This window comes from Coptis chinensis, chromosome 1, assembly GCF_015680905.1.
Source record: "Coptis chinensis isolate HL-2020 chromosome 1, ASM1568090v1, whole genome shotgun sequence".
In the NCBI taxonomy this organism is placed as follows: domain Eukaryota; kingdom Viridiplantae; phylum Streptophyta; class Magnoliopsida; order Ranunculales; family Ranunculaceae; genus Coptis; species Coptis chinensis.
The window spans coordinates 26,594,841-26,613,421 of NC_141456.1; the positions used below are offsets into that span (position 1 = coordinate 26,594,841).

At 37.8% G+C, this 18,581-nt stretch overlaps 2 protein-coding genes across 2 annotated transcripts; both read left to right on the plus strand.

Annotated features, from left to right (window-relative positions):
- The first annotated feature begins 4,685 nt into the window (after nucleotides 1-4,685).
- LOC147523190 (LIM domain-containing protein WLIM1-like) lies at nucleotides 4,686-9,312 on the plus strand. The gene is made up of 5 exons (XM_086597784.1): nucleotides 4,686-5,126; nucleotides 6,260-6,356; nucleotides 6,443-6,483; nucleotides 6,635-6,724; nucleotides 8,637-9,312. Exons 1-5 carry the CDS (start codon nucleotides 4,989-4,991, stop codon nucleotides 8,844-8,846), a joined length of 576 nt encoding a protein of 191 aa, XP_086453910.1. The 5' UTR covers nucleotides 4,686-4,988; the 3' UTR covers nucleotides 8,847-9,312.
- Nucleotides 9,313-11,244: 1,932 nt separating this feature from the next.
- LOC147523191 (acetylajmalan esterase-like) lies at nucleotides 11,245-18,121 on the plus strand. Its single transcript, XM_086561581.1, has 4 exons — nucleotides 11,245-11,850; nucleotides 11,955-12,103; nucleotides 17,349-17,622; nucleotides 17,715-18,121. Exons 1-4 carry the CDS (start codon nucleotides 11,595-11,597, stop codon nucleotides 17,918-17,920), a joined length of 885 nt encoding a protein of 294 aa, XP_086417707.1. The 5' UTR covers nucleotides 11,245-11,594; the 3' UTR covers nucleotides 17,921-18,121.
- Nucleotides 18,122-18,581: the final 460 nt, after the last annotated feature.

Below are 18,581 nucleotides of genomic sequence, written 5' to 3' on the forward strand. Positions count from 1 at the left end.
GCCTTAAAAGGTGTGACCTTTTCAAATAGGCATCGGTTCAAAACAAAGGCTTTTATGCCGAGATGGTGTGTCTTTTCAAACATGTGACTTTTTCAAAGAGTTGCTTACTTTTTCCCAAGAGTCACCGTGGTTCTTTTCAAGAGGCACCACTCACCTATAAATAGTGGATGAATTTGGAGAGAAAAATACACCGTGATCACATGAAGTTCCTCGATCTTTCTCTTCTCCTCGCTCTTAGTCAAATACTATGTCAGGTTCACGAGTCTATGAATTGAAGTGCTAGCTTTCTATAGAAGGAAACCGCTCTATTGGGAGATAGTTTCCCATCAACCTTCAAGCACCGTGAGGGGGAAAATCTGTCTTAAGGACATAGTGAATCTTCACTAGGCTCGGATTTAATCATTGGTAAATTAAGTTCATTAGTTGAACTAAAAGGTTTGTTTGTTTGTTGATATTAAAGGTTTGTTCATATCAATTTGATTTTCTTGTTTACTTAACAATAAGTATATTTTTGGAATAAGTTTCCTACAAACTTAAGACAGATCTTTTTTATTGCCTTGAATTAATTTGGTTGGATTAATTTAGGCTATACTTATTGTTAATTTTGAATGCACTAACAATCTTTATTGGTGTGAGACAATATGAAAGTGTCTACAGGTAAATACTAGTACAATTCAGTAACACAAAGAAAGTCAGGTATGTTTTCGGGACATGACTTTGTTAAGTAATTTTATTGTTGGATAGTTGTACATGACAAATACCTTGGTCTTAGATATCCATCCGAAAGGTTCAATTTTTTTAAAAAAAAAAAGAAAGGAACGTGTGGGTCAGGTGCATACAGGTTGGTTATTAGTTAGCAACTAACTAAGATTGACGTACAGAATAATTTTTTTTTTCTTTCCAAACATGTGTTGGTCAAACTGTCAAAGCACACTTTAATGTTGTGAACAGTCGCAATTGTTAATTGGTAACAAGACACGCATGGTGGTTAAAACCGCTTTGTCCAAACCAAGAGACAAGGATATGTCATTACCATTAGACCATGGGACCACACCTGTTGGCAAGTAACGATTTAAAACTTTTACGGGCAATTGTGAATATTTGACGCTTAACTGTTTTGGCGGTGAAACCAAGAAATTGGTTTGTACAGAAACAAAACATTCTTTAGAGGTCGCATTTCGAGAAGATTGTTTCAAATGGTCTTTGTCTTTTATCGAGAACGGTAAATTGTTTTCAATTTTGAACCTTCCGAAAAGGACATCTCATGCATTGTTGGTCCAGCATCGAAAAGGTACTTTCAACACCAATTCTTTTCTCAAACAAAGAGCAAGTTCACATATTATTTTGTGAGTGAATTTTTATTTCAGAATTTGTTTTCGCTTTTAAAGAATAACAAGGTGTGTTTCTATTTCGAATAGAAATGACAACACCACCGTGTTCTCCTATTAATGTTATTCCTATTTCATTTGCTTTACCTACTAGTTCGTTGAATGGTATGAATATTTTGGTCCCCGATGATGACCTTTATGTTCGTAGAAGTGGAACTCAACAACTACGGGTGTCTACTAGCAATGGTAGATATCGGTTCAACTCATACGCTAATCTCTCGAGTATGTATCCGAGGCTATTGGATTGAAACTCTGAGAATGTACAGTGCTCTTCCCATGAAAGGCTTGAACCAAGAAGTTTAACCGGTGAAAGGACTCGCTTTGGAAGTTGACATTAAGATGCATAACCGGCGAGGAAAGGTGGACTGATGGTAGCTCGCTTAGACCATTTTCAAGTCATTCTTGAATGGACTTCTTGAAAGCAAACAAGGTGGTGGTAATGCCACACTTGAGGGAATTATGATCCAAGATTCCGAGAATCCTTGCTTTATTCCGGATGTTAGGAATGGTCGGTGCTAAAAGGGTTCTAAAAATATTTTATTATTTGTAAGATGTATGTGTTTTACTATTACCAAAGAGTGCCAATAAAGAAGATTGTTTAAGATATTGTTCTCAGAAGCATACTTATAAGCAAAATTGAGGTCTTAGAAGTTGTTTCGACACTATATGAATGATATGTGACATTCTTTAATAAGACGCCTCACTTTGCTAAACATATATCTAAATGGTTTTCCAATTTATTGACTTTGTCATGAGAAATTGGTAAAATGTGGGATTGTGAATCTCCTTGAATTAATCAATTCAAAATTGGAAATTTGTTGAAGCATTACTCAAAAAGACATCAAATGTGGTGTTTTACTTTAGGAGAGATGCATAAATTTCTTGGAAATCCTCAAAACAAACGCAGCATAGTGAGGTCCACTATGGAATCAGAATTCATAGCATCGACAAGGTCGAGAAGAAGCGAGTGGCTTCAAATTTCTTAGAGGATATTCCAAACCTGGGCTAAACCTCATTGCAAAGAAGGTGTATATATCGTGATGCCTAATCTGCTATTGGTAGAGTTAATGCGAGTAGCATGTATAACGGGGAAGTCTCGACATATACGCCGTAGACATAATGGATTAGACAATTGTTTCAAATGGAGTTATCTCAATCGACTATGTAAGGTCAAAGATAACATTGCGGATCCGCTTTACAAAAGGTTTAACAAAGAGCAAGTAGAAAGATTATCAAGGGAATGGGCTTAAAGCTTTTGAGATAATCAACCAAGAGTCATCATAATGGAAAAACCAACCTAGTTATTTGGAGATCCCAAGATCTAGGTTCAATGGGCCAATCGAATTATGTTTGTGACTCGGTTAGCATCGAGATCGGAGTAATATTATACTCTAACCCATTCCTATATAAGACAAGTGCATATCCGGCGAGAACCGGGATAAGTCAAGCTTTTAATGATTTACTATATCTTGGAAAGTTATGTTATCCAAGTGGAGTATCGGGATACTCTTTATAGAAATCACCTATGTTAGTCGTGAAGTGGGGCCGCTTCTATGAGAATTTTAAAGACAAATGTCTCAAAAGCACTATCCGAAACCAAGAAGTGTTCAAGGCCAAAATGAACACAAACGTGAGAACCAACAAGATTCGAGCGGTGATCTGCGGAAGATGATTGTCTAGGTTTATACAAACGGTACCGTTCAGCTCAAGGACATTAGTTGAAGTCCACCGATCGTCCAATTAAATCCGATCGTCTTTCACTAAGGCAAGTTCAAGGCCTCCCATGCTACTTGACCTGATGCGGTATCTTTTCATTTGTAAAAGAACAGAAATCCAATGTTTATGATAAAAGAAGCCAAATTTTCATTCATGTGGGGGATTGTTAGAAAAATGATTTGCTCAAATCCATTTAAATATGAATGAGTAGTTTGTCTCCCAAGTTACCCCACTTAAGATGAAATGGGTTTTATCTTGAAACAGTACGTAAAGTGAGAAAAACCTTTTCGAAATGGTGCACTAGTTCGAAACAGTGCATCATGCCGAAAAGGTGCGACTTTTCGAAATGTGCACTGGTTCGAAACAGTGCATCATGCCGAAAAGGTGTGACCTTTCGAAATAGGCACTGGTTCGAAACAGTGCTTTATGCCGAAATGGTGTGTCTTTTCGAAACATGTGACTTTTCAAAGAGTTGCTTACTTTTTCCCAAGAGTCACTGTGTTGTTTTGAAAAGGCACCACTCTAGTATACACCCGTAGTTACCAAACTTCACACCATTCTATAGAAGAAGCCAAATTTTCATTCATGTGGGGGATTGTTAGAAAAATGATTTGCTCAAATCCATTTAAATATGAATGAGTAGTTTGTCTCCCAAGTTACCCCACTTAAGATGAAATGGGTTTTTTCTTGAAACAAGACGTAATGTGAGAAAAACCTTTTCAAAATGATGCATTTGTTTGAAACAAGACATTATGCGAAAAGGTGCGACCTTTTCGAAATGTGCACCGGGTTTGAAACAAACAAGATCATGCCGAAAAAAGGTGCATCCTTTCGAAAATAAAGGCATTTGGTTCAAAAAACGATCTTATATCTTAAAATGGTGTGTCCTTTCAAACATGTGACTTTTCAAAAAGAGTTGCTTACTTTTTTCCCAAGAGTCACCGTGTGTTGTTTGAAAAAAGGCACCACTCACCTATAAATAATGGATGAATTTGGAGAGAAAAATACACCGGATCACACGAGTTCGATCTTTTCTCCCTCCCTACGTTTCTTAGTCAAAATACTATGTTGTGTTCATTTGAGTCTATAGAATTGAAGTCTTATCTTTCTATAGAAGGAAACCGTTCTATCTTGGGAGATAGTTTCCCATCAACCTTCAAGCACCATGAGGGGAAAATCGTCTTAAGGACATAGTGTATCTACACTAGGCTCGGATTTAATTTAAGAAGACACTTACAAAGACAAAAAAGGTTTGTATAGTTTGGAATTCCAGAAAGTAAAGACTGATTAAGTTGTATATTCCTAACAGTTTATATCTCGAAACCGAATGCATATATGGACGGAAATGTTCTATTTCTACCACTTCAAACCGTTGAAAGAGTGTTTCTTGAAAGTGATTTCCATTAATCCAACTAACTCCATTCAGAAAAGAAGTAGGAAAGATAAGATTTTGAGAATAAATACAAAAGCAATCCAAACTCTGATATAGAAATGAAAAAATAGTACATCCACACTGCCACACACAAGTATCCTAAGTTACCAACAAACTCACTTTGTCTCTTTGTTGTATTGTTTTCAACCGAGAAAACAGTTTATGTCATAGATAGATGTACGTTCCAAATGATTTCTTACAGTGTATCCAACAACAGTTTACTGTAAAAAAAATAAAATAAAATAATACTCATGCAGCTTGAAACACAGTGCCGTTAAGTCTGACTAAATTGAGCTGGACTTGACAGAAAGTCACCAAACAGAGTCAGCTCTCTTTCCATTATCAACACATTTGTCAATCTTTCATTACAAAGAATATTTCTTTTCTTTGCTTCTTCAAACTTGAAAAAAAAAGTCTTGGGCATCTGTGATATTGCTTAAAAGAGATTTGAAATGGCAACTTTTGCTGGAACAACACAGAAATGTAAAGCATGTGAGAAGACTGTGTACTTAGTTGATCAACTTACTGCTGATAACAAAGTTTATCATAAGGCTTGTTTTCGTTGTTATCACTGTAAGGGTACTCTCAAGGTACAATTCTTTTGCTTATTAATTGTGTTTTAGTATTGGGTCTGTTTTTGTTGGTTATTATGCATCATTCTCATTTTTTGTCTTTCTTTTATTCTAGTTTTGAAATGAGGTTTCTTTGTTTTTATTAGCTGTTTGTTTTACTTTTTGTTGGTTGGAAGTTTGTACAATTTTAATTTTAAGACTATGTATTTGATGATTTTTGTGAAGATCCTGATTTGAAGTTGTTGAATTACTCTAAGAAAATAGTCTTCTTTTTTGGTCAAGCTTGATGTTACGCAATCTAAACTAATTATAAATCAGACCACTGATTATTTTTATTCTGTTATGAAAATTATCAATTTGGTGTTTTCCGAACTTGGAGATTGTTGTTGGTGATATTTTGAGTTTAAATTGAATTTCCATGTTAGCCAGAACATCGATGAATTACCATAGAAAATAGTCATGACTTGCTGATGGCCCTATGAGTGAATTTAGAGCTTGGACATTTAGCAAAATGATTATGTTGTTACGAAGAAGCTCTTGAATTCTGGCTATTTATGGTTTGTCTATCTTTCGATTATATTATATCGGGCAATAAAGTGAAAGGCATCAAATGAAGTGTATGGGAAACTGAAAGTTATATGCTAGATCTTTTTCACATTTGCATGAGCTGAGCTAGGAACCACGAACTTAATATTAAGCTATAAGTACTAACAGGATTTTGGAGATCCTGGTCTGAAGCAGAAATTCATCCTACTGTGTGTCTGACCTATCATCTCCGAATATGATCAACTTGTTGAAATAGAATGTTGACTACTAATGCACATAAGCGAAGATATAGTTGTCTTGAATAAAGAATCTATTGAGTGAAGTCATTGTTTGTGTAGTTGACCATCTGCTTACTGTCCTGTTCTAATAATTAATAAGGTGTTGTGTAGGAGAGGGTGATTGTAATCGGTGATTCAATGTATTGTTCTTATAATTCTGAAATTGGATGCACATGCCTTAGCAATTAGAAGCACCAATTATCTTACTAGTTCAATCCTTGTATCTTCATTGTTCTCATCTAATATGTTTCTTTTCTCTTTAGCACATTGTGCCTTTAATTTGTTTGATGCTTCATATCTTCACTAATAATTGGTGTTCATTTGCAGCTCAGTAACTACTCCTCCTTCGAGGGGGTTCTGTATTGCAAGCCTCACTTTGATCAACTCTTTAAGAGGACTGGAAGTTTGGACAAAAGTTTTGAAAGTGTGTGGTAGTCAATTCGTTGAATAGATGTTTTTACTTATTAGTTCCATGTCATCACTGCTCATTTCCTTTCTCACTTTTTGTAGGTGCTCCTAGAGCTGTTAAAGTTGACAAATCTGTTGATGAGGTACTAAATTACAAGATTTATCCCTTGAATTACCCATTATCCTTCATATATGAACAAGCTATATGCAAACATTAAACATATTTTTGAGTTCATGCAAACTCTTTGTACAACACTTTTTAAGTTGTTTCTGGTTGTGGATTGAATTGCACAGGGCCATGCCAATAGCAAAGTTTCAAATATGTTTGGTGGAACTCAAGATAAGTGTGTTGCTTGCAAGAAAACCGTTTACCCAATTGAAAAGGTATTAGGAAAATGCTTATCAAGTTTTACTATCTTTATATGTATTGTTTAACTCTTTGGCGATAGCCGAAGCGTTGGTTCAAAATTATAGCATTCTAGTTGATAGAGTTGGGTAAGATCAACTTAGGTTGGCAAGGCTGAAAACTTGGGGTCTACCCTCAAAAGTTTTAGTCTTTCTGTAATTTTGTATTAGGTAGACTTCCAGGATTAATTTTAAAGTTGTACCTAATTATGCAATGTGGTGTAATTGCAGCAACATTCGAAATCAATTTCACTTGTATTAGGTACAACTTACATGTAGATGAATTTTTGGACACTTCCCTAAATATGTTGGTCACTGCTACACACTTAGACATGCCCACGGCAGTAGAATGTAGTGTAAACAGACTAGCGCTGACCCGTGCAGCTTGTGACATTATGGGTACCTTTCGCACCCCTCAAGATACCTCTTCTCTGCCATGGTGGCGATCCCTTCTGCGCCGTATGTCTTGTCTTCGACTAAAATATTGGTGCCTACGGCATCCCTCCTGGCGGCTGCGGCTCGCCCATTCGTGAGTCCATGACTACTAATAGAGAAGATGATGTTGTAACTTATATTTTACTAGATAGTCTTCAAAGGGCATCTAGAAGATGGAAGATAAACTTCTCAAGTAATCACAGCCTATGAAGCACCGATACGTCCCTAAGGGTGAAGTATCGGTGTCCGACACGGATACGCTCCGATACACGTCCGATACATGTTGGATATGCGATTTGGAGTATCCGATTTTATAATTAATTTTTTTAATTTCCGACACGCGGGGGCGGGGGGGGTACGCAGGGACAGTAATCTCACACATGCAAGAATTTTTTTTGGAACTTCAACAAAAAAAAAACAAGTGAAATAAAATCCAAGTTAAGAAGAGATGCAAGAGAAGAAAGATGAAGTGATTAAGTGGTACCTGACTAACTAATTTTAATCTGCAACCTCCATGGATAAATCTTCAAAACCTTCCTTTTAAAACCCCATGAAGAAAGAAGAAAGATGAATTGCCATTTTAATTTGAATTTGGTGAAAAATGTTCAATTATATAATATTTATATATATATTATTCAAACGTGTCCATGACGTATCCGTGTCCTATATTTTTGAAAAATGTCGTGTCCGCGTATCCGTGTCGCGTATCGGTATCCGTGCTTTTGAAGTGTTGAACTTGTGTAATTTGACATGGTAGTGAGTGTAAGAAAGGTTAGAAGGTTAGTAAATTATAGGGTCAGATGGGAGTAGGTTAGTAAGAAAGGTTAGAAGGTTCATTTGGATGTTGATTTTAACATAATCTTGGGGAAATTGACCAATATCCCACAGTGTATTTGTCTTTGACCCTGCACCTTAACTTCATACAAATTTGTATTGGAGTTATTTTGTTAGTGTTTGTCATCTACAGACTCATATATGGTCTCATCCCTCCATGAGGAGTGGCATTTTGGTAAGCCCAACCTGTATATTTTTGCAACCTTGTAGCATATTCATAATCAATAAAACAACATGAAATTGTATTATTTTGAGCTCAATAAAGCGTTATTTGTTGTGATGATTAAAGCGTGATTATCTTGTATATTTAATTTGGCATACACTGCTTGCTTTGACTATGGTATGGTAGATGCCCTGTTATTAAACTAATGTTTTTTCACCAAAGGAGTAGCACATGATTAGTTGTCCTGGACTTGTGTTCACTTCCAGTACTCTGTAATGTGAAGGGCCAATTCAGCTTTTGTAGAATCAGTAAATCCTAGCAGTTTGAATAAAATTCAATTTGCAATAAAAAATTTCACACAATATAAGTGATTCATTTTTGCTGTAGTTGTTCTCTCTCGCTCTCTCTCTCTCTAATCCACTGGACATTATCTAGATGATACTACTGTTTTTTTTCCAGGTAGCAGTCGATGGCACCTCATACCATAGGCCTTGTTTTAAGTGTGTGCATGGAGGCTGTGTAATCAGTCCATCTAACTATGTTGCACATGAGCACAGACTCTACTGTAGGCACCACCACTCTCAGCTTTTCAAGGAGAAAGGTAACTTTAGCCAATTTGACAAGAGTGAGAACTCAAAAGGAGTGACTGAGAACACAGTATCCGAGTGAAGTTACAGAGAATTTCTGGCATATCTGTCTTAAGCATGATTACATCTGTAGTCGGTTGGTTACCATGGACATGAGGCAGATCATGGAGTTTATATATAGGCTTGAGTATGTAGGGTCTTTCGGATGAAGTTAAGTTTTGAAGAGATGAATATTGAAACATGGAACTTCGGTTTTTGTTAATTAATTGAAATGTGAGGTTTGGATAATGATAATACTGGTAGAGATAGAATCTGTTCTTAGAATAAAGTGGATCTTCAGACAAGATCTTGTGCAGGTTGTGCTTGAAGTTTGGCTGTTGCTTTTATGTTATCTAGTGTTTTCTTCCATATAAGCATGTATTTGGCTATTTACAGTATTCCTGAGTGACCGTGCTATTAGTATTATATACTCACTTACCGATGTTTGTTGTACAACAATGATATTGTTCATCAACCTGGACCATCCAATTGATCTTTTCTTACGAGTATGTTTGTTGGTTCATTGTTTAAATATCTGAATCTATTAAAAGGGCAATTTTATTGAAAATGATTCCCATTGCAAATTAGCTTCCAAACGTAGTATTAGACTATTAGGAACTGAAACACTTCACTGAAATTCCTTTTTGTGGGAGCTTGACGCCTTCTTTCCAACTTTGATGGTTTAACTCTGTACGTCGTCATGTATATGTAAGATCTAATTATCGTGGAGGAGCGTTAGCCTGAGTGAAACTATGTGGTCTCTCGGTTGAATTTTGTTGATTATCAAAGGGTTTCCGATGCTAATAACACTGATCTATGCGATATTTTACTGAGCAGAATAAGGGAAAAAAAAGTAGTTTAGGTTGAGAGTCCATAAAGTAGACGAGAATATGGATGCTGGCCGGTCTCTGCTGACATTTCTTGCAGATGGGCGAGAAACACTTCCAACTTGCTCGAAGGTGGATTGTTCTGCAACTTTGGCATATGGAGTATTTATACATGTTGGAATTCCCTTCAGAAAATTATGGGAATTCGAATAGTATGCATCCATACTGACTGTCCGGCCTTCTCCTACTCAAGGAAGTGTCTTGGATATTTAATAGGAAACGGAGCTTGAAATGCTTCAGTGAAAAAGGTCATGCATAGCAATTTCTTTGTTTCTTAAACGCACGTCACGGCGTAAGGTAAAACATGACTACGAGGATTCAAAACCGATTGGAAGTGCAGGTACAACAAGAAAAATTCAACATATATTAAAGCTGGAAAAATTGGGTTTGTGCCTTTGTAAGGGAATTCGACTCAAGTGAAACTGGGGCCTGTACTCATGGGAATCAGCTTGCTTAAGAAGAACATTCTCTTTACATAGTTTATTTTCCTTGTGCACTTCGACCCACTCTGCATCATACTTTGGAACATTCTTGTTCAAGTTTTCATAAGTTACACCAACACCACCTTCTCCTCCATTCTTTGTTTCTATACCGCCTTATGCCGCTGATGCAAAAGTAGAAGAAGCCGTATTTTGCTTTGGTTACGTATTGCCAAGAAGAGGGTGAAGTTTCAGAGAAGGGGTTGAAATTGTTTTCAGTGGGTTTGTTGTTGCTACTAGGACAACGCAACCTCTTATTAGAGATAGTAGGTGTTAGCCAATAACTAAAAATAACTGTGCAGACATGTTTGTAAAGAGTCCTGGTTCTATTGTGCCTCATTACTATCTAGATCCACCGAACTAACGGGAAACAAAATCTAGAATGTTCCAAATAAAATCAACAAGCTAGTCTTCACGTCAGATGTGAATCTGGAGACAATTCTGTTACTACTAACTAAGTTCTAACCTAACTCAAATTGAATTCGTGATCCAAGTCGAATAGTAATGCATATACATTCATAGTAAAACTTAACTTCTCATGCGTAGTCTATAAATAACGCTCTCACACCCCCAAGGCCAGCATAATCATAACACACAAAGTTTTAATTTGCTCTTCAATAATCATGTCTAAGTCCAGATCCGTGCTCTCTATTGTTCTACTCTCAAGTTTTTTCTCTCTTCTTCTTTTGTGTAATGCACAACCCCGGAGCTGTAACTACAATGCAATCTATCAATTCGGAGATTCGATTTCCGATACGGGTAATCTTATCCGTGAACCAGCTGGTGCCCACACTGCTTTTGCTAGCCTCCCTTATGGCCAGAGTTACTTCAATAAAGCCACCGGGGTCGTCTCATGATTGATTTTATTGGTAAGTTTAATTGAAATTTTAACTATATTTTTGTTTGCAGTAGTCTAGTATAGTTTGTGAATTTCATGCGCCCAACCTATATGATGCGCAAAGAAAAGGCCAAGTATACGTTTTGTTTTGTTTTTGCTTTGTTCTCTGTACGTAGTGTACTTTTACTATGAAAGAAGGCTGATTTGTATTAGTTTAAGTTACAGCGTTGCAATGCATGTAGAGAAACAATATTATTCATAAATCCATTATATAGTGTACTTTTTACTATGAAAAAAGACTAATTTTGTATAACTTCACGTTACAGCCGTTGCAATGCATGTAGTTTAGGCTAATAACACTGATCTTTGCGATATTACTAAGGCAGAATAATCTACAAACAAAGTTTAGGTTGAGAGTCCATACATATATATATAGGCGCCCAAAGTACTCATTGCCCATATTTACTTAGACTCTTAGATCTTATTATTTTTTTTATTCTTAGTTTAACATATTGATCAGTCCTTGCCGCATCACAAGGTGTGACCTTGTTTCTATTTTCATCGGTATAAAGTTTGATTTTTGCATCATGATTAACAAAACTTATGTGTGTATATTTTATGTTTTAGCAGCTGAAGCACTTGCCCTGCCTTTACTCAATCCATATCTACAAAAGAATGCTTCATTCAGCCATGGAGTCAATTTTGCCGTAGCAGGATCAACATCACTTAGCAAATCAGTCTTGCTTCAGAATAGAATTGTTCAACCTGCCACCAACAGTTCCCTTTCCGTCCAATTCAATTGGTTCAAGAACCATCTCCAAACCCTTTGTTCCTTTAAAACAGGTAGAACTATTTATATGATTTTCTAGTCATATTCAGCATATATTTGTTTTAGCATATTTCTTGTCCACATCTCATTGACATATTTGTTTTGTTGGTTGTTTTAGAATGCGCTCATATACTCAAAAACGCCCTCTTCATGGTGGGGGAAATAGGGGGTAATGATTTCAACTACGCCTTTCTACAACGTAAAACCCTTGATGAAGCCAGGAGTTTAGTGCCTCATGTTGTTCACCAAGTTGTAGACATTGCCGACGTGAGTATTTCAAATCATCTTGTGAAACTTACATAGTTGTCTCTTTGCAACATATAAAGCTATTATATTCTACAATTTGTTATACTAATTTGGTGGTACTTGTGGGAGAAGAAAGGCAAGGGCGCAGTCGCGCCTTGACCAAGGCTAGTTGGAGCGCAGGTGCGCCCTAGTCGGTGTTTGTAGAGATTTATCAGATTCTTATGTTTTCTATAAAGGAAAGTCTCCAATCCTTTATAGAAACATATAAACACGAATATGCACTCATGTTGTGCTATATAAACTCTCTATAACCTAAACTCCTATTATCTCAAGCAAAATAAAAAACTTTTCTTCTCCCGTGGACGTAGGTCGCCACATTGGCACCGAACCACTATAAATTAGTGTCTTGTCTATTTATTTAGGTGTTAAATTCTACATGGTATCAAAGCGGAGCTCCTAATCTCTCTCTAAATCAATCTAGATAAACACAATACATTATATCATATCCAAATCCAAACCCAAAGTCGGCTGTTACTACAGAGACTGATTCTAATCCTGGTTGGAAGCTGTCATCAGTTCTTTTGAATGGAACGAACTACATACCTTGGTCTAGGGCGGTTTCTCTATCGCTTGGTGGAAAGAGGAAATTGGGGTTCATTAATGGTGCAAAGGTATGTCCTGCCATTGATGATGCCGAATATGAGAATTGGGTTTCTAATGATCAGCTTGTTCGATCTTGGTTACTAAATTCTATGGAGTCTACTATTGTTGGGATTTTTACTTTCTCTGATTCTGCGAAGGAGATGTGGGATTCAATTGAAGATTTATACGGAAACCAGAATAATTCTGCCCGTGTGTTTGAACTTTAACTCGCAATCGGTGCTTTGCAACAAGGTGAGAAAACTTTTACAGAACACCTTGGGAATTTGAAGAAATTGTGGGATGAGTTAAACATTTACCGTCCCCACACCACTGATGCGAAGACTCTATTGAAACGGGCTGAGGAGGATAAAATCTTCACAGTATTTCGTAGTCTTAAACCAGAATATGAAAATCTGGAAAGCAACATTCTAATGGAAAGCACTCTTCCATCACTTGCTGCTGTTTGTGCAACTATTCAAAGGGAGGAAACAAGAAAGAAAACCATGAACTCTGAGGTAAAGTCCTCAATCTCTGAATCTACTGTATTGTTTGCAGAAAACGATTTTAGGAAGAAGTCACAGGGATTTGAAAAGGGTAAAGGAAAAAGGGAACCATCTCACTATGATCATTGTGGAAAGAACTGGCACACCAAGGACCGTTGTTGGGAATTATATCCACATCTTAAGAAGGAAAAGGAATTGTCCAAGAAAGAGCATGTCGCTGTTGCCGAGACATCAATGTCCAACTCAGATATTAGTCATCAGTTGAGTCAAATTCTCCAACAACTCACTAAGTCCATGTCTTCAACTCATGTATCAGGTAATTTACATGCCTATTTTACTATGCCAGAAAACAGTAACTCATGGATAATTGATTCTGGGGCTACTGATCATATGGCTAACTGCCCCGCCTCTGTCCATAATTTTGTGTCCAAACCTGGAAAACATAATATTTCCATAGCAAATGGTTCCACAGTTCCCATTCTAGGTAGTGGTCAAGTGAAATTTTTTGATAAAAATCTCAAGAGTGATGCTCTAGTCGTTCCGTCATTCCCTGTTCAACTTCTATCTGTTGGAAAACTTACCAATTCGTTAAATTGTGATGTCATTTTTTCTCCTAACTCTGTCGTCTTTCAGGATCGAAAGTCGAAGAGGACGATTGGTGAAGGAATTTATTCTAATGAACTCTACTTGTTGAAGTCGCATAAGAAGGCGTATCAAGCTAGTGCTTTACTTGAGAGTCGTATTTTGCATAAAAGACTTGGGCATCCATCTAGTCATGTCCTTTCAAATTTGTTTCCGCATGATTATTTAAACTCTGATGATGTTTGTGATGTTTGTCAATTTTCTAAACAAACTCGATTATCTTTCCACACTCGAATTCTGTGTCAAATAAGTTGTTTGAGTTAATTCATTCTGATGTATGGGGACCTGCTCCCGTTAATTCCTATGATGGCTATAAGTATTTTGTGTTGTTCATTGATGATAAATCTCGTGCTACATGGTTATATTTATTGAAATCGAAAACTGAGGTTGTGACTGTATTCAAGGATTTTCATACTATGATTACTAACCAGTTTGGTGCTAATATCAAGATGTTTAGATCTGACAATGACACTGAGTTTTGTAAAGGTATGTTACCTGAGTATCTTCGTAGCCAGGGGATAATTCATCAAACTAGTTGTGTTGGCACACCTCAGCAGAATGGCGTGACTGAAAGAAAGAACAGACACCTTTTGGAGACCACTCGTGCTCTTATGTTGGGCATGAATGTTCCTAAGCACTACTGGTCTCATGGCGTCTTAACTGATGCATATTTGATTAATCGTCTTCCCAGTCGGGTCCTTGGTTTTAAATCGCCATTGGAAGTGCTCAAAGCCGGTCATTTGGATCTCTCACCCCGCGAGTGTTTGGGTGTAATGCATTATGTGCATCGCCAAAGCCATTCATCGAGATAAATTTGATGCTCGGGCTACTCAATGTGTGTTTGTTGGTTATTCCACCACACGAAAGGCTATATATATGTGATCTGCGACAAGGAAATTAGTTGTCTCGTGATGTCCGCTTTGTGGAATCTGAAGCCTTCTTTCATGATTCAGTTGTGCCTGGGAATCGGTCCCAGGGGGAGTGTTTGGCATATTTGGCACCTCTCCCAGCTATTATTATGGCTGAGTTGGCTCCTCTTCCAGCGGTTGGTGAAGGCATTGCCCCTGTCCCAATGGTTGGTGAAGGTATAGTTCCGGCCACTAAAGAATTGGGCGCCATCGAAGCAAAGTGCAGAATTAGCGCTGGGGGCGTAGGTAGGGCGCTCGGTAATCCACGACTTCGGTAGATGGGGGCAGTGCGCTCGGTAGGGTAGCAGCGCGCTTGCAGATTGAGCAAAGTGATCCACGACTTCCAGTAGACGGGGCGCAGGTGCGCTTGCAGATTGAGCAAAGTGATCCACGACTTCCAGTAGATGGGGGCGAAAGCGCTTTTGCAGATCGAAAGCAACCGAAGCGGGGTGCACTCTGGTGATTCTCCAGCCCTTCCAGCTCCTCCAATTTCTAGACAATTTGAACGAGAGAAATGACCTCCAGTAACTCTCAAGGATTACTATAAATCTGATAGAGAAGGCATCCTCCAGTGACTCACAGGAATTTTTATTCTTTGCATAACGTTACATATCCTCTACAGGAGTATATAACGTATGCTAATATCACTTCATCTCATCATGCTTTCCTAAGTACAGTTGATGACGTGCAAGAACCCAAGAACTTTAGAGAAGCTAACTCTCGTCCAGTATGGAGAAAGGCGATGCAAGAAGAACTTCGTGCTCTAGACGAGAATAACACTTGGGATATTGTTATGCTACCGTATGGAAAGAAAACTGTTGATTGTCGGTGGGTGTTCAGAAATAAGTTCAACAGTGATGGTTCATTAGAGAGGTCTAAAGCTCAACTTGTTACAAGGGGATTCACCCAAACGTATGGTCAAGACTATAAGGAGACCTTTGCACCAATTGCAAAGATGAATACGTTTAGAGTTCTTGTATCTCTAGTTGTGAATCAAGACTGGAAATTATTTCAGATGGATGTGAAAAATGCATTCTTACACGGAGATCTTAAAGAAGAAGTGTATATGAGCATCCCACCTGGACATCCGAAGAAGAAGACTAAGGTCGGATTAGTATGCAAGTTAAAAAGGCTATCTATGGACTTAAACAATCTCCACGGCGTGGTATGCCAAGCTTCGGTTCTATTCTAGCTATGACCGGTCTTAAAAGCGAAGTGATCTTTGATCCTTCCTTATTTGTTAAATCTAGCGGACGGGCTTGGTTATAGTTCTTATTTATGTTGATGATATATTTATCACGGTGATGACCTTATCGAGATTTCTAAGCTCAAGGAGTTCTTGCACAAGAAGTTTGCCATCAAGGATCTGGGTATTATGAAGTACTTTCTTGGGATCGAAATTGCTTATTCAAAAAAAATGTATATTTGAATCAAAGAAAGTATGTGTTGGATATTTTGAGTGAAGCGGGGAAAGTGGGGTAAAAAACCATCGATTCTCCAACCGATAGTGGAGCCAAGTTGGACAACACCGGTGATCTTCTTTTACGACATTGGTCAAGATCGGTGATTAGTTGGTAAACTAATATATTTAACTATTACCCGACCGGATATTTCTTATGCAAATTGAGCTTGGTTAGTCGTTTTATGCATGCTCCAAGGACTCCACATATGAATGCAGTTTCTAGAATACTGCAGTATCTGAAAGGGTCACCAGGCAGAGATATTTGGATGCGGAAAAATGGGCATACATCTATTATGGCATTACCACGGATGCCGACAGGGGGATGTCCGGTTGATCGGAGGTCTACTCCGGTTATTGTACCTTTGTGGGAGGTAATTTAGTCACTTGGAAGAGCAAGAAACAAAATGTAGTGGCTCGTTCTAGTGCAGAAGCTGAGTACAGGGCTATGGCTTCAACCACCAGTGAAATCATATGGCTTCGCGCTCTTCTGAAGGATTTGTGTTTTGGGTTGCATATGCCAACTACACTTTACTGTGATAATCAAGCTGCTATGCACATTGCAGCAAATCCAGTGTTTCATGAGAGAACTAAGCATATCGAAATTGACTGTCACTTTGTGCGTGAAAAAGTAGTCCAACATTGTCACTACCTCCTTTGTTCGAAGTGACCAACAACTTGCAGACGTACATTTTTACCAAGGGACTTCCAGCTTCCAAGTTCCATGATATTCTCTCCAAGTTGGGTTCGCTGGATATCTTCGCACCAACTTGAGGGGGAGTGTGGGAGAAGAAAGGCAAGGGCGCAGTCGCGCCTTGACCAAGGCTAGTTGGAGCGCAGGTGTGCCCTAGTCGGTGTTTGCAGAGATTTATCAAATTCTTATGTTTTCTATAAAGGAAAGTCTCCAATCCTTTATAGAAACATATAAACACGAATATGCACTCATGTTGTGCTATATAAACTCTCTGTAACCTAAACTCCTATTATCTCAAGCAAAATAAAAAATCTTTCTTCTCCCGTGGACGTAGGTTGCCGCATTGGCACCGAACCACTATAAATTATTGTGTCTTGTCTATTTATTTAGGTGTTAAATTCTACAGTACTGGATGCAGAAATTGATAGAGCTTGGTGCTGCTAGACTCGTCGTTCCTGGAAATGCTTTAATAGGATGCATGCCTATCTATCAGAGTTTGTTTGAAAACGATGCGCAATTTACTCTTGACGAGAACTATTGTGTGGCAGAACTTAATGAATTTTCTAAGTACTACAATGAGCAGCTCCAAAGTGCCTTGGAATTATTAAGGACATCTCACCCAGAAGTGTCCATAGTATATGCTGATTACTACAACGCTTTCCAATGGCTCTTTGACAATCGATCTGAACTCGGTAAGTTCAAATTCAAATTTTCAATTTCACTAAAAAAAGTCATGTGTAATTATTTTTATATTGACACGTTTTTTTTCTTTTCTAAATTTTAGGATTTTCGGGCACACAAGCTTGTTGTGGAAGTGAAAGTGGAGGTTTATATAACTTTGACTTAAGAAAAATGTGCGGTAAAGGAACTAAAGTGTGCCCTAATCCAGATCAAACCATTAGTTGGGACGGAATTCACTTGACACAGAAGGCCTACCAAATTATGGCACAACAGCTACTTGAGAGTCATCTGTTCGAGTGCACAGCTTAGGCGGTCAGAGATTGAAGTTTATATATCCCTATTCTCTAGTTTTAGTCGATTTTGTTTACTTGCAGTGTTTGTTTTGAAGATTAGGAGAATACTATTTCATTGTTTTTGTCAATGTCTGGAAGATCAACGTTAAGACGGTGCTTGCTTTTATGTAGTAGTTGTTTTTTGTTAGTTCTCTGGGATGTGAGATGGTAATTTAGCCGAAGGTAGAATCTGGTCTTTCAATAATCAGATTTTTAGTGTATTTTCTTTAGCTCCTATCTCTGATAACTACTTCCAAGCTCTAAATAACCAAAATCAAGTTGTTGAAGCTAGAAAATTTATGTAGCACTTCTATTTTCTCCGCAAAGGTGTACTTGCTGCACTTCCAACCTTTGTGCAAGCTTTGCTGCTAATTCTCTGCAGCAAATTCTGCTTTTAAAGCACGTACTCTTGGCAGCGCAAAAAAACAAACTGTCCATTTTCACTTCAACGCTCAACACCAACAGCTCGTATATAATTAGACCAGCTGCTAAAAGCGCATCATTAATGAACAGTAGCTTAGGCCAATTAATTTTTCTTAGTTTGAGTTGCAGCCGTGATAACAACAGTAGTATTCTCTACAGCGTCTGTCCAAATGGATTTTGAGAGAAAGCTGAATCGAGGAACATCCTTCACCCAA

Coding starts and splice junctions, on each gene's coding strand:
- LOC147523190 (XM_086597784.1), top strand. CDS start 4,989: ATGGCAACTTTTGCTGGAACAACACAGAAATGTAAAGCATGTGAGAAG. Junction 6,484..6,634: donor TTGACAAATCTGTTGATGAG/GTACTAAATTAC, acceptor TGAATTGCACAG/GGCCATGCCAATAGCAAAGT. Junction 6,725..8,636: donor CCGTTTACCCAATTGAAAAG/GTATTAGGAAAA, acceptor TTTTTTTTCCAG/GTAGCAGTCGATGGCACCTC.
- LOC147523191 (XM_086561581.1), top strand. CDS start 11,595: ATGATTAACAAAACTTATGTGTGTATATTTTATGTTTTAGCAGCTGAA. Junction 11,851..11,954: donor CCTTTGTTCCTTTAAAACAG/GTAGAACTATTT, acceptor TGGTTGTTTTAG/AATGCGCTCATATACTCAAA. Junction 12,104..17,348: donor AAGTTGTAGACATTGCCGAC/GTGAGTATTTCA, acceptor TACTGGATGCAG/AAATTGATAGAGCTTGGTGC.